The 20,299-nt window shown below is 34.8% G+C and overlaps 1 protein-coding gene across 1 annotated transcript; it reads left to right on the forward strand.

The window, feature by feature from the left end:
* The first annotated feature begins 15,577 nt into the window (after positions 1 to 15,577).
* LOC104219289 (peroxidase 3) lies at positions 15,578 to 17,417 on the forward strand. The gene is made up of 4 exons (XM_009769945.2): positions 15,578 to 15,844; positions 15,966 to 16,163; positions 16,535 to 16,697; positions 16,793 to 17,417. The coding sequence occupies exons 1-4, from the start codon at positions 15,635 to 15,637 to the stop codon at positions 17,209 to 17,211; spliced, it is 990 nt and encodes a 329-aa protein (XP_009768247.1). The 5' UTR covers positions 15,578 to 15,634; the 3' UTR covers positions 17,212 to 17,417.
* The last annotated feature ends 2,882 nt before the right edge of the window (positions 17,418 to 20,299 follow it).

Below are 20,299 nucleotides of genomic sequence, written 5' to 3' on the forward strand. Positions count from 1 at the left end.
CATTGTACGAGATGATTCTTGAAAATAAATTAAAGTGATTGGAGAAAAATACAAAATATATGAGAGTGCATGTGTTGTGTATTTGAGTTGTTGAAGGATGAAATATATAACGAAAGATCACTTAAGAAGAATGAGAATTATTTTTGCATGTCTTATCGCGCGAAGAGAGTTTATATTATGTGCATTGCCAGAGTATAAAAATTTTATACCATCAGATTAATTTGATTTTTCAGCAATATATACATCTTGATGGTAAGCTTGAAATGATAACCTGAAAAATAGAATAATAATATGTTGTCTATAACTTAAATCCTATCGAAACTCTATTCAATTGTAGTGCATTACTTATTGACATCAAGCATGCGTAAATATAGACATGCAAAATTTACCTACACGCCAGGTAAATGCAGCCCTTCATGTATGTTCACAAATATTTCCTGACTTGTCAAATTGCAGAAGTCATGTTAGAAAATGGTTTTGACCACTATTTAGAGAAATTTCCTAAGGTAATTACTAATTATCCTATCATTAATTGTTTGGGGTCAGAGAAAATAAGATATCACAATAGATACTCCTATTAATTAAAGTAATGGAAGGAAATTTATTAAAACACTATGTCACAATCCGTTTTCGTTCCACTGACTCAATCAAGTGGACTTGTAAGTGATTAAAAAATAAATATGCTTGCTTTTAATTTTCAAAGGATTTTAGGAGTGAAGAAAATCCTAAAATCTTGCAGAGGATTCCACTTGATGAGAGGAGAAATTGACATGTAGATAAAACCCGGTCCTCATATTGGACCGTTAACAGTGAAAATAGCTAGAGTTGTTGAAACGGGCTAGTTCAGCCCAGCTCAGCCCAAGCTTCGTGGACTTTTAAATTTGATGGGCTAGGATGGGCGGGCCCCCCATATGAATGGGCCTTAAAATGATCGGCCCAATCCAGCACTAAGAGGACCGCGGGCTAAGCCGGGCCAGCCTAATGTTGTATTCTGGCCCGGGCCCGGGCCTTAGTGGGCCTAACGGGCCGGGCCTCGCGGTCCCGGGCTTCGTGGTCCTAGGCTCTGGCGGTCCCGGGCCTGGCGGTCCCGGTCTTCGTGGGCTCAATGGGTGGAACCGGCCAGTAACGGGCCTAAGCCCACATGGTCCTGTGCTTAACGGGTCGGGCTCGTGGGCTTCGTGGGCCTAGCGGGCTTCTTTTTTTTTAAGGCAATTATATTGTATCTTATGTATATATATTCTCTTATATATTTTCTTGTAGTATATATATTGTATATTATGTATATATTTTCGCATAATATATTTTCTTGTAGTATATTATATTGTATCTTATGTATATATATTCTCTTATATATTTTCTTGTAGTATATATATTGTATATTATGTATATATTTTCGCATAATATATTTTCTTGTAGTATATTATATTGTATCTTATGTATATATATTCTCTTATATATTTTCTTGTAGTATATATATTGTATATTATGTATATATTGTAGCTTATAAATAATTCTAAGTATAGACAAAGAAATATTGCGAAAAGAAGCTCATGGGTAGAAGCAATAAATTTTATTACCAAAAAATGACATATCTTTCTTAGTCATCCTTCCCCCAATGGAATGAGCACAACAAGGTACTAATACCACCATTAGAAGGAAAAAAACTAAGGAAGATGTGCCAAAAAACAAATCAGATAGTGCTGCAATATAAACTAAACAGTTTGAAATAGTAGGATAATATTGCCCAGAAAATGCATTTGTAGCAATTTGAAAATGTTCTAAAAAATCTAAAAGAATTTTAACATTAGTCCAATCTTGAGTGGTAAGCATTTCATCATCATCCTCACCACCTACCCGAGAATTAAACGTTGCATTAATTGGGTTTCTATATTCATATGCTACTACTAAACTTTCGTACATACAATTCCATCTAGTCGGGCAAGGTTTAGGAACCTTTCTTTCTCTAAGGCCATATTCATCACATTTTTTAAAATACTCTCTAAGTCTACTTCTACGGTTTGAATAAAAAAGCCAATTAAGAGCCATTCTAACCTTTTCAATTTCTATGTTTAATATTCGCATACCATCACCGACAATTAAATGATAAATATGACAAATACATCTAACATGGAAAATATTAGTAAATGCAGGATTTAGTGTTGTTGTAAGCATGCCTATAGCACTGGTGTTACTAGAAGCATTATCCATTGAAATTGCCATTATTTTATCGCTAAAGCAAAAATATCTACAAATATCTGCAACAGTGTTAGCTATAAATTTACCTGTGTGACGCGAATTAATTATTCTATATGCAATTATGCGTTTTTGCATTATCCATTCTTCATCTATCCAATGACTTGTAACAGTTAGGTAATCACAATCATTACCACTTCTACCAATATCAGTAGTAATAGAAATCCGATTAGGTATATGAGTAAATAAATACCGCAAATATTGTTCATATTCATGTTTGAATTTATAAATATCACTCTTAACTGTTGCGCGAGGCCAACCTTTATAAGTAGGATTAAAAACTCTTCTAATATAATGAACCCAATTAGGATTAGATGCAAAAGTATAAGGTAAGCACATAACAGTAATCATCTTTGCTAATTCTTCACGATCTCTATTTGGATCGTAATATAAAATACCTCCGGTGACAGTGTTAATTCCTGGTTGAACTAGATTTGAACCTGTACTAGGGTTAACCGCAGAATCTACACTTGTCCCCTCTAGTTGCGCTTTCATTTGAAAAAATCTAGCCTTATCTCTAGGGTGTGTTTTTATGTGCCTAGTCAAACTACCCGTGCCGCTACGGTCTCCAGTATATTTATGCACCATTAATTTCCCACAAGTTTTACACTTAGCCTTATTTTGTTCTCTTACTTGAGTAAAAAAATTCCAAACTAATGATGTTTCTAGGCGTTTAGCAGGTTCTCTATTAAAAGTAGGAGTTTCTACAGGTGGGTCGACCGGTGCATCAGTTGGGTTATTAAGAGGACTAGTAGGTGTATCATCTAAATCCGGTGCTTGGGTTTCATCATCATCCTCATTTTCCTCATTATTTTCTAAGATGGTTTCATTAGGATAAAGAGCATTCATAATTTCATCATCTAATCTTTCACCTGGTGCAACATTATGATAAAATTCACTATCGGTAAATTGAAAACAAGGGTGATCACTATCAAGAATTACGGAAGGAGGAGGACGTCTAGGTTGGCGACTACTTTCAACTTGCTTATCTTTTCTAGGTCGGGGAGCCGGGGGAAGGGTAGTTGGTTGGCCACTACTTTCACCGGTTTTATCTTTTCCTTTACCAAACATTTTTTTCAAAGTAAATGCCATATTAATTATAATTATGCAAACTAAACCACACAAAAATATATTCTAAAAACGTAAGAGTTGAAACGAGTTTACCGGATTGCCGAACAACTTCTTGAAAATTGAAAATCGTTGAACACTTGAAAACTTCAATTCAACAACTTCACAATTTTTCACGAAATTTCAACAATAAATTAAGTAATTGTAGTAGAGAGATTGAGAGAGATTGAGAGATATTGATGAATTGGTGAATAAAAATGAAAGAATGAGGGGGTATTTATAGTTGAGAAATGGGGAAAAGTGTAATTATATAAAGTTTGGGGTTAAAATAAAGTTTGGGGCCAAATGGCCATTTTTAAAACTTAAAAACGGTCATATTTTCAGCCCAAACGGCTAGATTTTAAATATGGCCGTTGGAGAATTTTAATTTTTTTTAAAAAAAAAAATAGCTGTTGGGCCCGCCAGGACCGGCCCAGGCCCGCCTGACGGTCCCGGGCTAAACGGTCCCGAGCTCGCGGGCTCAAACTTGAAGACCGGCCCGTGACGGGCTTAGGAGAACCACCAGGACCGGCCCACCCAGGACCGGCCCACCAGGCCCGTTAGGACCGCAGGCCCGGTCCGGTCCGGTTCAGGCCCGGCCCACCGAGCAGCCCTAGGCCAGCCCTTCAATTTTTTTTAGAATTTTTTTTAAATACTTAAATATTTTTGTGACATAGTCGATTAATCATGTAAAAACTTCTGTTTGCTTAGAGCGTACAAAAAACTTGATATTTGAAGAGGAATCTCGTAATTGAAATGCAAATTCTCTATATCTCTAGCTTTTCTTTTTAAAGGTTAAATGAATATTTACTTAATATTTTTCTTTCATTTTTCTCAGATTCAGGGATTACTTCAATCAGTTTATATGCTGACGTTTTTTAATTTAGGATTAATGTCATTTGCTGATTTCATTATTATAATCCATAAAAATTTAAAAATTCCTTAAATTTGCTACTGGTCAATTCTTTTCTTTTTTTATATTTAAAATTGATCTTTTTCTATATTGAAGGGCAGTTTAAATATTAATAATATTTTAAAGTAATCCAAACTGATCATTGGCCACATAAAGTAATATTTTCTTTTGAAAAAAGATTATTATTGGCCACTTAAAGCTTTGTGAGTTCATTATTAATTAAGCAAAAGAAAAAGTAATTTTGTCGTGTTACATGCATGTCAAAAATCTAAATTCTAGTTGATATGGAAGGGTAAATGAGCAATGTAGAGTTAGAGAATGGGGATTATAGTTAATGGTTTTTTTAGTTGTTATTTTTTAAATATTAATTATTTAATAATTAATTAATTTTTGGCCTATGGGTCGGCCCAAGCCCAGTCTCGGTCAAGCCTCAAGGGCCAACGGGCTGACTTGGGCCGGGCTTATAAGCCTCAGTTTTAAATGTGCTCAAAAAATTCTAGCCCAACCCTACCCAAGTAGTGGGCTAGGTTGGGCTTGGCCTGGGCAAGCCCATTTTGACGGCTCTAAAAATAGCACGCGTTACTAGCGTTTTCAAAATCATTGAAAAATAGAAATCATTTTGCTGAAACACAGAAAGTTCAGCATAATATGCTGGATTATGGAGCTCGTGCATATAAATTTCCAGCATAGTATGTTGGAATTCTAGCACGTGGAAAGTTCTAGCATAATATGCTGGATTATGGAGCTCCTGCCTATAAACTTTCAGCATATTATGTTGGAGCTCCAATACATTATAAAATTCCAATATATTATGCTGGAATCTCATATGTAAAAAATTCGAATTCCAACATATTATACTGGAAATTTTCCAGATTTTTAAGGATGTTTTTGTTCATATTTTATCTTTACATGAAAAAGTGATTAAATTTAAATTACTTTTGAAACTATGACTATTTTTCAGTTATCGGTTATAATCGGACTATTTTTGCTTTTTTTTCACGGTTAACAAGGAAAAGAATAAAGGAGAACAAGTAAAAGTAAAAGTTGATCAGAAATATTTCTCTTACTTATTAAGCAAATGCCATGCAGTAACAGCCAAAACGGGCTAACACATCAAGATTTTGATGTGGACGGTTGTAATCGAAAGATTTGATTTCTTTACCTAATTTGCCTAAAAATTAAACCAATTGACTAGTCTTTTATTTTGTGTGCGACTGTCTGCCACTGTATGTATCGTTTCTCTGTATTACCACTTCCTATAACGTGTGTCCATATAGTAGGGGTGTCAATGGTTCGGTTCGGCCGGTTATTTTATAAAATTTGTACTATGTTAATTTTTGGTTATTTTATTATGTATAATCAAAGTTAGACTTTTCGAAACCATACCAATCATGTCGGTTTCTCTTTGGTATCAATACGATTCGGTTAATTTTCGGTATTTTTTTAAATATCGTGTAAAATTCACCAGTAAAAGTAAAATGCAATAACATACATTCTTTTATAGGACTTAGCACAACTCTTTAGATATTTTTACTATTTAAAGGGTGATGAATTAAAAAAAATAAAAAATGACTAGAGTATAGATCCATTAACTATTCTACAACAACATAAAAGAAATCAAGCAAAGGCAGAGAAAATATAAATCACACAAGTAGAAAGATATTAACCAAGTTAGGACTCAAGAATAAAGTCTATAGAAGATTAAATATTCAAAAAGATAAATCTAAATTATATGAAAGGAAACATATTCAATACATTGTAGATTCCTATTCGTAATCGCTATAATACTTTGTGTCTTACTAATAAAGATACTTGAAATAACTTAGTTTAAATAGAAGTAGCATAATAGGTTTTAGGAATTAGTATTTTGAATTTAATTACTTGTTGGCTTATAAAAGTTTTCATAATTCCAAGGCCCAAAGAAAAATTTAATGCATTATTATTTTTATACTTACTAGATAAATATATTATTCACATGTAAAATTTATTCGGTACGGTTCGGTATTTTTCGGTTTACTTTTTTAAAATAAAAAATCTACCCTAATTATTGGTGCGGTTATAAATTTATATAAAAACCTACGGTTTCTTAAAAAGAAACCTAAAAATCGGTTCGATGCGGTACGATTCGGTCGGTTTAGTCGGTTTTCGAATATTCATTGACACCCCATACAGCATTTAGCTAATAGTATGCAGCATATGAAGATTGATGCCACGATCCAAATTTTCCTGTGTAGCATGTTGTGATGACACCTAATCTTATGGACTAGGTAAGCCTAACCTTTACTGAAATAATAACAATAGTTAACCAACGACTGACAAATACGAAATAGAAATATTTATACAAACTTACAATCCCAAAACTGGTAGTACAAATTATAAGCTCTATTGAGTTCGCTAAGAAAATCATTAAGTACAACTGTTCGGAAAGAAAATCAAACGGTAAAAAAACGAAATCAGAATGTGACTCTGAGGCCTACGAACGTGACGTCAGGTTTATCTTGAATTTCCACAGCTCGACCAGCCAGTTAATAATCAACAACAATCGTAGCACCTGAATCTGCACAAAAATGTGTTGAAGCGTAGTATGAGTACACCACAATGATACGCAGTAAGTATCAAGACTAACTTCGGTAGAGTAGTGACGAGGGACAGTAAAGACATCTACTGGACTAAACAACCTAAACAAGTATGTAGATGAACTAACAGAGAACAATAGTAATCTAAAGCTAGACAAGATAAGGAATGCAACACAATACTTGCAATGATGCACTAGTAACAACAATAGGTAACAAGAAGCAGTAAAGTAATAATGCTATAGAGTAACTGATCACAGTCTAAATCAGGGGGAAAATCAAATAAAAGGGAAAGCCACCAACAACTCAATAAGAACAACCACTTTCATACCAGATCTGTTCAAGCCTTTCCACGAGGTGCCGAACCTCATAATCACAGCTCATGGGTCCCAATTATTAAACCCCAAATCATTTGGCATCGTGTGTCCACATTTCAACTCGTAATCGCACGGACGAATCACGTGCCGAGAGAACAACTCTCACACAAAAAACAAGTAGACAAGGATACATGTAATGGCCAATAACATCATGATTCGTCCCCCCTAACTGATATGGGTGATTAATCTACGTGTATGCTTGTGCAAGTGTACTACCACAATTCAAGTCAACAAAGAAGAGTAAAGATAATGAATGACTCATAAGAAACCGTCATCACGAAATATACTGTGTAATTAAGACAACAATGAAGTGGGCATTACGACAAGCACAACAACATTAGCTACATAGAACTGAGCGAATAGAGCAACACGGAGAAAAACAATTAATAATATGCTAAGAAAAACAACAGTCAAAGACAAGTGCACAAAAAAGGGAAAATGACAACAGAACCCTCCCGAGGTACCGCATCGTAGTTTCAAATCGTAAAATGAATCATAAATGCACGATAGAAACCTTGTGCAAACAATAACAACTGCACAGCAGAAACCTCGTGCAACAATAATGATTGCGTTACAGAAACCTCGTGCCACAATAACATCCGCACGGCAAAAACCTCGTGTTACTATAACGACCGCACGAGAGAAACCTCGTGCAACAATAAAAATATGCACGGCATAAACCTCGTGCCAACACAACATTGAATACCATAACAACAATGACAATAACACAAGAATACAACAAGTAAATCAACTCGGGAACTCCAGAACACAAAAAGACGGAAGAAAAAACTCACAAGGAAAGACACAATGAGAGATAATGGTAAAATATAGCAATAGCTCAACAAGGAAGAGATACTGTGCAGCAATGATCCCACATAAGTACAATTTAATGATAAGAGGGATAAGATAAATCAAGGACTCCAATTAAGGGTAAGTCAATAATAATAAGGAATAACCAAACTTCAATTAGAGTCGAGCAATTACGGAAGAGATTCAATAAACTCAATTTAAGGATAAGCAGATCATGAGGAAGACAATAATAAGTTCAACTAATAATAGGCAATTACGAAAAATGTAGCATACAAATAAAAGAAGCAACAACTTCAGTTAAGGCAAATAAGAGTTAAATCGGCAATAAAGGTAGAACATGAGGCAATTAATTCAAAACAAAGACATGTAGAGGTAAAACTAGTAATGGGGATTTATCATAACATAACAACTTCATATCTAATGAACATAAGAACCTAAGAGCCCTAGGCAGTCAAATTTTCATAAATAAGCCCGAGCGCATACTCGTCACCTCGCGTGCACGGACTTCACATGACACAATTAGCACCAAAGACTCAAATCCTTAGGGGTAGTTCTCCCACACAAAGTTGGCAAGATACCTACCTCAAAGAAGATAGATTGTTACTCTAAAATGGACTTCTCGAGTGAAATAACCTCCGGACGGTTCAAATCTAGCCAAAATAACTCCAAATCATACATAAAACTCATAATAAATAATTTCGGATAATAAAGTTTCAATCTTTAACAAAAATTTAAAAGTCAACCCAAAAGTCAACCCCCGAGCCCGCACCTTGGAACCCGATAAACTTCCCAAAACCCAAACACTCATTCCGATACGAGTCCAACCATACTAGTTTTACCCAAATCCGACTCCGAATCAATATTCAAAACTCAAAAAATTACTCTATGAAACTTTGTACAAAACCGCCCGATTTTCTTTTTAAAATTCACAATCTAATTTCTAAAAATAAAGATGGATTCATAAAATATAACCAAAATTGAGTAGGGACCACTTGCACCAATCTATAGAAAATCGCCTAAAAATTACCCAAATTTGAGCTCCTCAACTCAAAATATGACCAAATGAACAAACCCTCGATATTAAATATGTTTACTCAGTTGTTCTGCTTTGTTTCGTATGCCAAACGATCCCGAAACTCGCTTTTGATGCCTCCAATAGATTCCTTGTGAAATTTAAGTCGAGTAAGGCTTTTGAATCACTCAATTTGACCTTATAATGAAGTAGATATGATATTTTGAAGTTTTAAATGAAGGAAAATTTAAGGGATAAAAATGACATTTTCATAATTATTTTACACCAGAAAATCAGCAACGAAAAAATTTTCGTTTTAGCACTCAAAACTCATTCGGAACCTCCCGGACACAAACCATATATGCATTTCAATCATAAAACATGCTACGAATCTGCTTGCGCACTCAAAACACCGAAAATAGGTCATATTGACCATGATCAAACTCCAAATCTTTAACTTAACTAGTTTCTCAACCAATGATCCAAAACACACCCGAGCCCCTCGGGACCCTATTCATTCATACCAACAAGTCTTAAAACACGATACGAAATTATCTGAAGCTTCAAATCAAATCAAACAACATAAAAACCATGAATCACACCTCAAATCAAACTTAATGAACTTTTGAACTTTCAACTTCCAAAACTCGTGCCGAACCATATCAAATCAACCGGAATGACCTCAAATTTTGTACACAAGTTTCAATAAAATAATGAATCTATTCCAACTTCCGAAACCAAAATTCGAACCCGATATTACCAAAGTCAACTTTCGGTCAAACTTATGAATATTCCAAAACTCCAAATTGCCAACTTTCGCCAATTAACACTAGAACCTTCAAGAAACATCCAAATACAAATTCGGGCATACGTCCAAATAGCACAACGGATAAAAAAAAGTTCGGAAAGTTTGTGCTTTTCTCTATTTTTGGGACTTTTTCGCAATAATTCTATCCTTTATCCGATTATTGTATGACATAAAAGTCAAAATATAGGCCCCGCGTTATATTTCTCTAGACAAATACTTTAAACAGTCAATATTATCGAGTATTCTCTTCATAATCGTGCCAAATCAAAATGAATATTTGTTATGAAACCAAAAGAATATTTTTTTTTTAATTTGTTGATCTTAAGACACTGTGGTAACAAGGCATTTCATCTTGTTTTTTCTAAAATATTATCAAGTACAATAGAAAAGTAATCACATCCTAAAACTAATAAACTAAAAGATAAACCCTGTGCATGTCAGGAGGCTGGTGTTCATCAAAGATGATTTGGGGTTCTTTAAAATAGAAAATGAAAACCAAAAATCAGACAACAGAGCGGCATATAATGGAGTGATAGATTAATCGATGACGGAATGAAGAATGAGATTTTTGCAACAGCTTTTTCATAGACTTTAACTTTCATTACATCATCTTCTACCAACCTTCACCTGAGAAGTCTATGGAATTCGCGATACAGATGCCATCAAATCCAAGTTTCGATCCGAGATACTATATCAACCCTATAATTGTCACGTATTGTCCTAATTTTCTTATCATATATTAATTTTTCTATCTCTTGAACGAAAGGGCAACATGTTTATCATAATTGATTTTTTTTTTTTTTGTAGAAGGAAATTATAAATCTCTCATATTTGGCTAGTCTTTTTCCTGTAGGAAAAGGTTTGGGCTTCTATAAATGGAAGATCCTTTCTTCTCATTCAACAGCATCCACAATATAACATATGGGGTTTGGGAGTCTTGTTTAGGGGGAGAACTTTGCGAGACAAGTGTTAGTGTGTCACTTGTATTTGCCTCTTCGTGAGGTTGTTCTCTCGATTTTTTGTATTCTCTTTTTATATAGCGGATTGCTCATCTCCGTTGTGGATGTAGGCCAGTTGACCGAACCACGTTATATGTTTGTGTCTCTTTTGGTACATTTCTCTTTGTTGTATGATTTATCGTCGTTGAAGGTTTTCTTTGCTAGCTTCCGCATGACACCTGATTATTCGGTCCTAACATGTGGTATCAAAGCAAGGTTCATGACAGGTTCATCTTGGCGGATTTAGTTCTAGCCGCAACCTATTTGACGGTAATCGAGATTTTTGTCCGAGAAATTTGGCCGGAGTGTTACTCACGTTGATACAAACTTTGTGGTGGAGATTTGGAGATGCGACTTGTTGAAAATTATGTGAAGAAGGTAGATCAAGTTTATTTTGTCAGAAAATTTAGGCTAATGGGGATAGTTGTTAGATGTTATCCTAATTTTCTTACCATATTTGATTTTTCTATCTCTTAAAGGAAAGGCCGAAAGGGTAACATGTTTACTATAAGTGGATTTTCTTCTTGTAGAAGGAAATTATAAATCTCCCATATTTGGCTAGTCTTTTTCTTGTAAGAAAAGGTTTGGACTTCTATAACTTAAGGATCTTTTCTTCTCGTTTAGCAGCATCCACAATGTAGCCATATGAGGTTTGGGAGTCTTGTTTGGGGGGGGGAGAACTTTACAGGACAAGTGTTAGTGTGTCACTTGTGTTTGCCTCTTCGTGAGGTTGTTCTCTCGATATTTTGTACTCTCTTTTTATATAGTGGATTGCTCATCTCCGTCGTGGATGTAGGTCAGTTGACCGAACCACGTTATATGTTTGTGTCTCTTTTGGTATTTTTTTCTTTATTGTATGATTTATCGTCGTTCAAGGTTTGCTTTGCTAGCTTCCGCATAACACCTGATTTTTCGGTGCGAACAATAATCACCACTAATCCTAGTTATCAGGGAACGCTAGGCATCGGAATACAAAAGGTTTTTTTTTTTTTTTGTCAGCGGATTTCGCCCATCAACACAGAAATAGAAATATAGAAAGAAATTCAATCATTCATTTTTAACGACTGTATGATGCAACATGATTTTATTAAGCAAATTAAAGGGGCATGAAACCTTGATTTAGTAATAACTAAATCTAGAATGACAACAACTGAAAAAAGAATGAAAAAGAAATAATTCGTAGTGAGAGTTCCCTAATTAAAAAACTAATCAGACACAACCTGGAAATTAAAACGCCACAACAGTTGGCAAAAGGACTGGGACAACAGGGGAGAAAGAAAAGGTGAAATACTTCTTAGCACTTTATTCTTTGTTTTAATCACATAAATAACTTAAAGATCTCGTAGACGTCTTTTATTAGCCATGCACATTGTTATATGCCCAAGAGAATAGTCCTATAGCTATAGCATAAAGATGCAAAAGATAAAGCCAAATTGTAGATTATTGATCTATCGCTTTAATCAAAAGAATCCTATTAGTTAAGTACTATATTAATTACTAATTGCTCGCTCGAAAGTTAAATAGGAAATGGAAAACAAATTATAAAATTGGCGAAATGGCTTCCTAGCCACTTAAATTTGTCGGGTTTTTTAAAGCCGATACATAAACTTATAACTTTTCCATTTGAACACTCGAACTCGTTTTTTCCATAACTAATAAACACATCTGACCATTGACCATGTGCTCGTGTATTACACATACACATACGTGTCCATCCAGTCAGCAAATGACCAATGGATGTCTTACACGTAAGGGCGTGAAAAGTCAAGCAGCAACTTCTTCTCTTTGACTGCTTTAGCGTTCTTCTTCATCAACAATGGTTATCTGCTTTTCATTATTTTGTTTCACAGGTGGCTCAGCTTGATCCTTTTCCATGTTACTCTTTCGTTCTTCTTCCTTCTTTTCTTCCAACTTTTTTATTTCAAGGATTCAACAGTTAACAAGATAGTGCCCTAATTTCCTACAATGTTTGCAAAATTTGGGTATGTTTGCAGACCTTCAATTTCAATCACCCGCTTATATAGAACAAAATTGTAATCTTCATCATTAGTGAAGCTGAGAAACACATTTAATTTATCATAAACTCCAATTTTTGCAGATCCCTTCAAAGGGAATTTTTTAGAGAATCTTGACCTATAATTCGGGGTCGGGTCTTCAGAAATCGACCAACAATTATCCTCTTACATTGAGCCGCCATGATGACATAGTAGTCTCTTGTTTTGAAGATCATTGTCGGCATGCCGTTGTGTGTCGTCTTTCTAGCTTGGAATTTCAGAGAGAATCCGAAGACCCTCCTTATTGAAACTTGAAATCCCCCAGAATCTCTTCTTCTATGCATAATGAAAACATGGAAGAAAACATTGCAGAATTAGGCCCTCTTAATTTCCCTACTTTCCACCATTTTCACGGTCTGAAAAATGAAAAAAAAAATTGAAAATGGAGCTTCAGATTTTTAAAAATGGAGGAAGGGGGTATTTTGTACTGTTGGGTGTTGGGAAGGGGTTTTTCACGCTCCTGTGCGTCGTGTTCCTCACGCGGGCTGCTGATTAGGACCAACTGACGCCACATGGGCATGGTCAATGGTCAAATGTGTATTAGTTATGGAAAAAACGAGTTCGAGTGTTCAAATGGGAAAGTTATAAGTTTATGTATCGGCTTTAAAAAATCCGACAAGTTTAAGTGGCCAGGAAGTCATTTCGCCTATAAAATTTATCATTAAGAGTTTTCTTTATGTCTTCATATCTCAAAAGAATTTTCTTTTACAGCTGCGTTTCTGAGGTTAGAAGCAGTTGAAATTTGAAGAGAGAGAAAAAAAGATCTTTTAATTTTTCCCATTGAGCCACGATCAACTGATATTTTTCCAATTTGAAGGAATAAAACTAAATTAAAGAAATAGAAAGAAGAATACAGAGGATTAAAAGGTGACAAAAGGAATTGTTTAAATTGCCTATAGGTTTAGACCCCTTTGAGGGGCACATGCGTCTACAACTAGCTAGCTCAACTATGGACTTCATCCAAATAAATACACAAGGAAATAGCGATTTTGATCTATGTTGTTTGGACTTTTTAAAATTATTGTCACACTCGTATCAGATTCTTTAAAATTTATTATTTTTTGAAGGATCCAATATATACTTAGTGCATCTTTTAAGAGTTTGAACTACATAGCTTTCTATTCTTTAACCACGAGGCATATCAATATCCAATTATTATAAGTCTTTCGTTTAACAATTTCTTGGTAGCAGTACGAAGTACTAATGTAATCCTAAGTTTCAATTTTCTTCCCAGCCAAGTGTGTTAGGAGTATTTTTTCGTAATGTACTCATATGCAGCCACGATGCAAATTCATACTTATTACCTAAGCGGCATATACTTAAAGAAATAAGGGTTACATCTGTATAAAATTCAAGAAGTGTTAATCCAAATAGTCGTCTACTCAATCGCATAAATTAAAAATAGTCAGTGAAGGTATAATATATGCATAATTTATGTATTATATATGTATAAATATATATAATCTATGTATATGGCTAGAAAAAGTAAAGCGTGATACCTTCGACGGAGTACGTTATCAACTAAAACTAAAAAAATTAAAAAAAAAATCGAAGAACTATTTTGGAGGATCTAGTAAGGGGAATGGCTTGTTTTACCGCAAAGTTAAAGTAGCAGGAATCTTCATCTTAGCTTTAAGTACAGATGAGGAAATTATTGAGGGCCTTGGCGTCTCAAATATACAAAGAACAAACTTATTTTCTTGAGCATAAAGACAGACATTAAGATGCGTCTCTAGAGAAAGGGAAAAACAAAGGTTTTAATGTACGATTTAAAACATAATAATAATAATAATAATAATAATAATAATAATAATAATAATAATAATAATGATAATAATAATAATAATAATAATATTAAAAACATTATAAAGAATTTTACATTATTGGTGTATTTTAATCTATTGTAGTATGTAACATGCCTTATGTTCTAGTTTTAATTTCAGCAGTTACGGGTGGTTGTAATTATCTTGGGGATGATTTGACAGTATATATAGTTCTTTTGCACAGTCTAAGTATAAAAATTAATCTCACTAATTAAGCATGTAATAATAATTTTCAGTTCCTGGCTAAGTTTTTAATTACTGCTGGCGTTGTCCCTACATTACATTGTGATGTTTATACCAAATACTTGATACAAACTGAATACATTAGAAATGAAACAAATAGCAAAACAGCTCCACCAATAATATTTTGGCTTAACAAAGGGATATGTCAAAAGCATTTATATGAGCTGTCAAGATTGCTATGGTAGCAGGTATTCAGCTTTTTAATTATTGAAATAACTTGTACCTCGCATGCATTCATCCTCATAATTAAAACATCCATATCTTTGTAGGAGAGCAGGTGACCGAATAACAACATTAAAATTAAAAGCAGAAAATAAAGAACGAAATATTTTTTGTTTAATTTTAAAGTGTGCTCTCACTGCTGGCAAAACTTTAAAATAAGACGAAGAGGGAGTTGTTTTTGTATCAAAAAATGATCAGTCAACGTGAATAGGATACATAATTAAATCACACAGAATGAGTCCAATACGAAACAGTCTATAACTAAACCATTTTCTATTGTTATAAAGAGTTGAGAGTTTAATAAAATAATTAAATGCTAGTTATTAGCTTGATAGCCAAGTCGGGAAATTGCCTATAAAATTGCTAGCGTACTATATGAGTTAATGTGTGTAGAGAAACACATTAAAGAAAAGAAAGGTTTCTTTTGAGACAGAGGAAAAAATGGCTTCATTTAGCTATTTGAGTATTCTGGTTTTATGTATTCTTGGAATAGTAAGCTCTGGACATGCTCAATTGCAGCTTAATTTCTATGCCAAGAGCTGTCCAAAAGCTGAGAAAATCATTAAAGACTTTGTCCAAAAACAAGTTCCAAAAGCTCCAAATACTGCAGCTGCCATACTTAGAATGCATTTCCATGATTGCTTTGTTAGGGTAAGTATAGTACTATGATTTATTTGCCATGTGCCCATGTTTCACATATAGAATTTCTTTATATACTTAATTAATGTGCTTTGCTCTGATTCTTGTTTCTTCTCTGTTTTGTTCTTTGCAGGGTTGTGATGGATCTGTACTTCTTAATTTCACTTCAAGTACAGGAAACCAAACTGAAAAACAAGCTAATCCTAATCTAACATTGAGAGGCTTCTCCTTCATTGATGCTGTTAAAAGATTAGTTGAAGCTGAATGCCCTGGAATTGTCTCTTGTGCTGATATTATTGCCTTGGTTGCTAGAGATGCAGTTGTAGTCACAGTAAGTCCAAAACTTGAAGAAATTAACAAAATACTCTCTTCTTGAACCCACAGACCTCACCTGTGAAAACATACTGGGGTCTGTTGTTGTCGTTGTACTCCGTGGCGGATCTAGAGTGCAGTTACTGAGTTCCGGCAACCCAATAACTTTTGCGTAGACCCTGTATTTCTATTAAAAAATCCATTAAATATTTATAAATATCTAATTGTGAACCCAGTTAGTATTGTATATTAATTCAAGATTACGACAGGAACCCATATACTTTAAATCCTGGATCCACCTTTGGTTGTACTCTCTTCTTGAACCATTTTCTATACGTATTAACTATCTTCTTTTCTTGTTGTTGTTGTTATTGTCACTTGGCATAATAGGGAGGTCCTTCTTGGAATGTGCCAACTGGTAGAAGAGATGGAAGAATATCAAATGTTTCAGAAGCCAATGCTGATATCCCAGCTCCAACTAGTAACTTCACTAGGCTACAACAATCTTTTGGGAAAAAGGGTCTTGATTTGAACGACTTGGTCTTACTATCTAGTATGAGTTTAAGTTCTGTGCACTATATAATATTCTTACATCATTATCAGGTTAAATTACCCGCAATAACATGTATAACTTGTTTTTATTTATAGGTGCACACACCATTGGAGTTTCTCACTGCTCCTCATTTTCGGAGCGTCTATACAATTTCACAGGGATTCTTGGTACACAAGATCCATCTCTAGACAGCGAATACGCGGATAATCTCAAGTCCAGAAAATGCAAATCAATCAACGATAATACCACTATCGTTGAGATGGATCCAGGTAGTTTCAAGACATTTGATCTTAGCTACTATAAGCTTCTGCTCAAAAGGAGAGGTTTATTCCAATCTGATGCAGCTTTAACAAAACGTACCACAACGAAGTCATTTATCGAACAGCTTGTCGAGGGATCACTCAAAGAATTCTACGCTGAATTTGCTAAGGCAATGGAGAAAATGGGGAGAGTTGAAGTTAAAACAGGCAGTGCTGGTGAAATCAGGAAGCAATGTGCATTTGTGAATAGTTAAAAGTTCACTTTTCTTTATTATTTCAAGTTTAAATTAATGATTTTGTGAATGTATTTGTTTGTTAATTTCCTCTGAGTGAATAGTTTGGTGTAATATGTATCATTATTCATGTACTTCTATATTTACTTTATCCTAATTTTGCAACTTGCTGGTGTTCTAGCAATAAAAATAGTAATGAAATTGAAAAAGTGGGAATCTTTCCTGGCTGGGGTATTGTCTTTATAACATGTATATATCTCTTTAACCTTCAAATTGTTAACATTAAAATAAAGGAACCAAAAGTTAAAATTCCTGTGAATTAGTACTCCAGTACAGTATTTTAATTTGTTCTTCTTAAGATTCTCACAAGTTGCCAAAATATTCATGTATATATACTGTTTTTTTTTGCAAATTAAGTAAGAAAATATCAAAATAAGCAATGGCTACGTGTTCTTTTCCTTGCTTAGACTTGTCCTGGAAACACTGAAGATGCTTGTAATTTGTATATATATGAAAACGGAAAAATTAAAATACCTGGCAACATTATCTACTAAGTTATTGTTCTTTCGAAACACAGACTCCTAAAATTAATCCAGCAGAACTGACCTAATCTGAAAAAGACTGAAACACAAAGTGGTCTGGAGATAAAATGGTCACTAATTATATTTCCTCGCCTATGAATTACGACCAAAAAAACAAAACCGAGCTCATTACCAAAACCTTTAAATTAATGGATCCAGAAAGTAAACAGCAGTAACTCATATCTCCTGAATGACTCTAATGTTTAGCAACTTTGCAGATTTATTCTTAATTAATTCCAGTATCATGATAAAGTTTTCACTAATGTTAATTCTTAAAAAGAAAAATTAATGACAATAACAAGAATAATGATATAGTGTCACAACCCGGAATTTCCACTGTCGGGACAGCGATGGCGCCTAACATTTCACTTGCTAGGCAAGCCAACGTTAGAGAATCATTAAGCCAATTCTTATACATTTCAGTAATTAACAGCAGATAAGCTATAACGAGTTAAAGTGAATGCGGAAATTTATAACAGTCTCAATATATGTACCACTACCCGGATTTGAAGTTACAATTCACGAACATTCTAGGATTTACTACAAGTAAAAGTCTGAAAGAAATACAACTGTTTGAATGAAAGAAATAGTAAAACAGAAGAGATAGACGGGGACTTCAAGGTCAGTGAACGCCGACAGATCTACCTTGAGTCTTCGGTGGTCCGATCCGAGCTGCTACGCCCCTCTCGATCAACTGGGACCAATACCAAAATCTGCATAGGAAGTGCAAAGTGCAGTATCAGTATAACCCATTCCATGTACTGGTAAGTGTCGAGTCTAACCTCGGCGAAGTAGTGACGAGGCTAAGATAAGACACCAACAATTAACCTGTGCAATTTAACAGTATATGTGCAAAGATAACGGAAGTAAAAGCCAAACAAGAAATATCGAGAGGGGAACATGCTGAGGGGACCACAAGAAAAAGAATCACAGCAGTAATAAGAACTTAATCAACCAATATACCTTGAACAGATGGGAACAAGTAAACACAGTAAAGGAAAATGCATGACATCATCCTTCGTGTTTTTACTCTCAACCTCACCATATGATTCAATAAAAATGGCACGGCATCATCCTTCGTGCATTAATTCTCTCATAACATGACACGCCACCACCCTTCGTGCATTAACACTCACGAAATATGGCACGGCATCACCCTTCGTGCATTAACACTCTTCCTCACCAAAACAATGAACAATAACAACAGAGAGATTGAAATAACAAGAACAAGTCTTACTTTAACATTTGGTTCCACAATACCAACCTCAACTTTGAATCAATACTCAATTAATACCAAAATCCGTAAACATGATAAGAACGTCAACATAATGATTAACTAGCATAAGCATGGATGATATGATCACAGAAAGCAACAATTGCAAGAATAAGACCCACTTGCATGCTATAACCCAACAACAATGCATAGGTACTCGTCACATCACCTATACGTTGTACCCAACATTCAAACACGTAGCAAATATGCAAATAAGACCTAATCCCTCAAGCCAAGGTCAACCACGACACTTACCTCGCTCCAACGGTCAAACTCAATGCTCAATCACAGCTTTTCCTCTCAAACGAGCCTCCGAACCAGTAGAATCTAGCTTATTACCAACCAAACAATTCAAATTAAGCCTTAGGAACTGCCCACGATTGCAAAGAATTTAATTTAGGCCATTATTGAAAAAGTCAACAAAAGTCAATATCCGAGCCAGCTTGGTCCAAACCCAAAATTCGGACCAAAACCCGATTACCCATTTACCCTCGATTATGTAATTTATTTTTGAATCCGACCTCAATTTGAGGTCTAAATCCCCAATTTATCAAATCCCTAGTTTCTACCCAACAACCCTCAATTCTACCATGAAAATATTAGATTTTAGGTTGAAATCTTGTAAAATATAGTTAAAGAATGAAAGAAACTAGTTTAGAATCACTTACTAATGATTTGGGGAAGAGAAGTTCTTTGGAAAATCGTCTCTAAGGTTTTAGGTTTTGAAAATTTGAAGAATAGGAGAAAAATCACGTCTAGGTCATATTTACCCGGTTGCAGATGTCGCAAATGCGAAACTCCAACACTTTTGTTTCCTTCGCAAAGTGAATAAAGTGTTCGCAAATGCGAAACCTGAGGATCGCAAATACGACCCATGTCGTCGCAAATGTGAAGAATCCCTGCCCACACTTACTTTGCAAATGCGAAGGATATTTCGCAAATGCGAAACCTGTGTGGACTAGCTTCTCTTCGCATTTGCGATGAGAAGATCGCAAATGCGAACCCCTCAAAGGTCGCAAATGTGATGCCTGATCTCACAAATGCGAGATCAAAGACCTGCAATAAGATCAGATACACCAGCAATTTTTCCAAGTCAATTTTCACTTTGTAGCCTATCTAAAACTCACCTGAGCCCTCGGGGCTCCCAACCAAACATGCACACAAGTCCTAAAATATCATACGAATATGCTCGCTCGATCAAAACACCAAAATAACACCTAAAACTACGAATTTAGCACTAAATCAAATGAAATTT

This window comes from Nicotiana sylvestris, chromosome 7, assembly GCF_000393655.2.
Source record: "Nicotiana sylvestris chromosome 7, ASM39365v2, whole genome shotgun sequence".
Classification (NCBI taxonomy): domain Eukaryota; kingdom Viridiplantae; phylum Streptophyta; class Magnoliopsida; order Solanales; family Solanaceae; genus Nicotiana; species Nicotiana sylvestris.

Bases quoted from the DNA above. Each gene is read 5' to 3' on its own strand.
- LOC104219289 (XM_009769945.2), top strand. From the start codon at position 15,635: ATGGCTTCATTTAGCTATTTGAGTATTCTGGTTTTATGTATTCTTGGA. The intron at 16,164-16,534 runs GTAAGTCCAAAA...TTGGCATAATAG, and splicing joins GAGATGCAGTTGTAGTCACA to GGAGGTCCTTCTTGGAATGT. The intron at 16,698-16,792 runs GTATGAGTTTAA...TTTTATTTATAG, and splicing joins CGACTTGGTCTTACTATCTA to GTGCACACACCATTGGAGTT.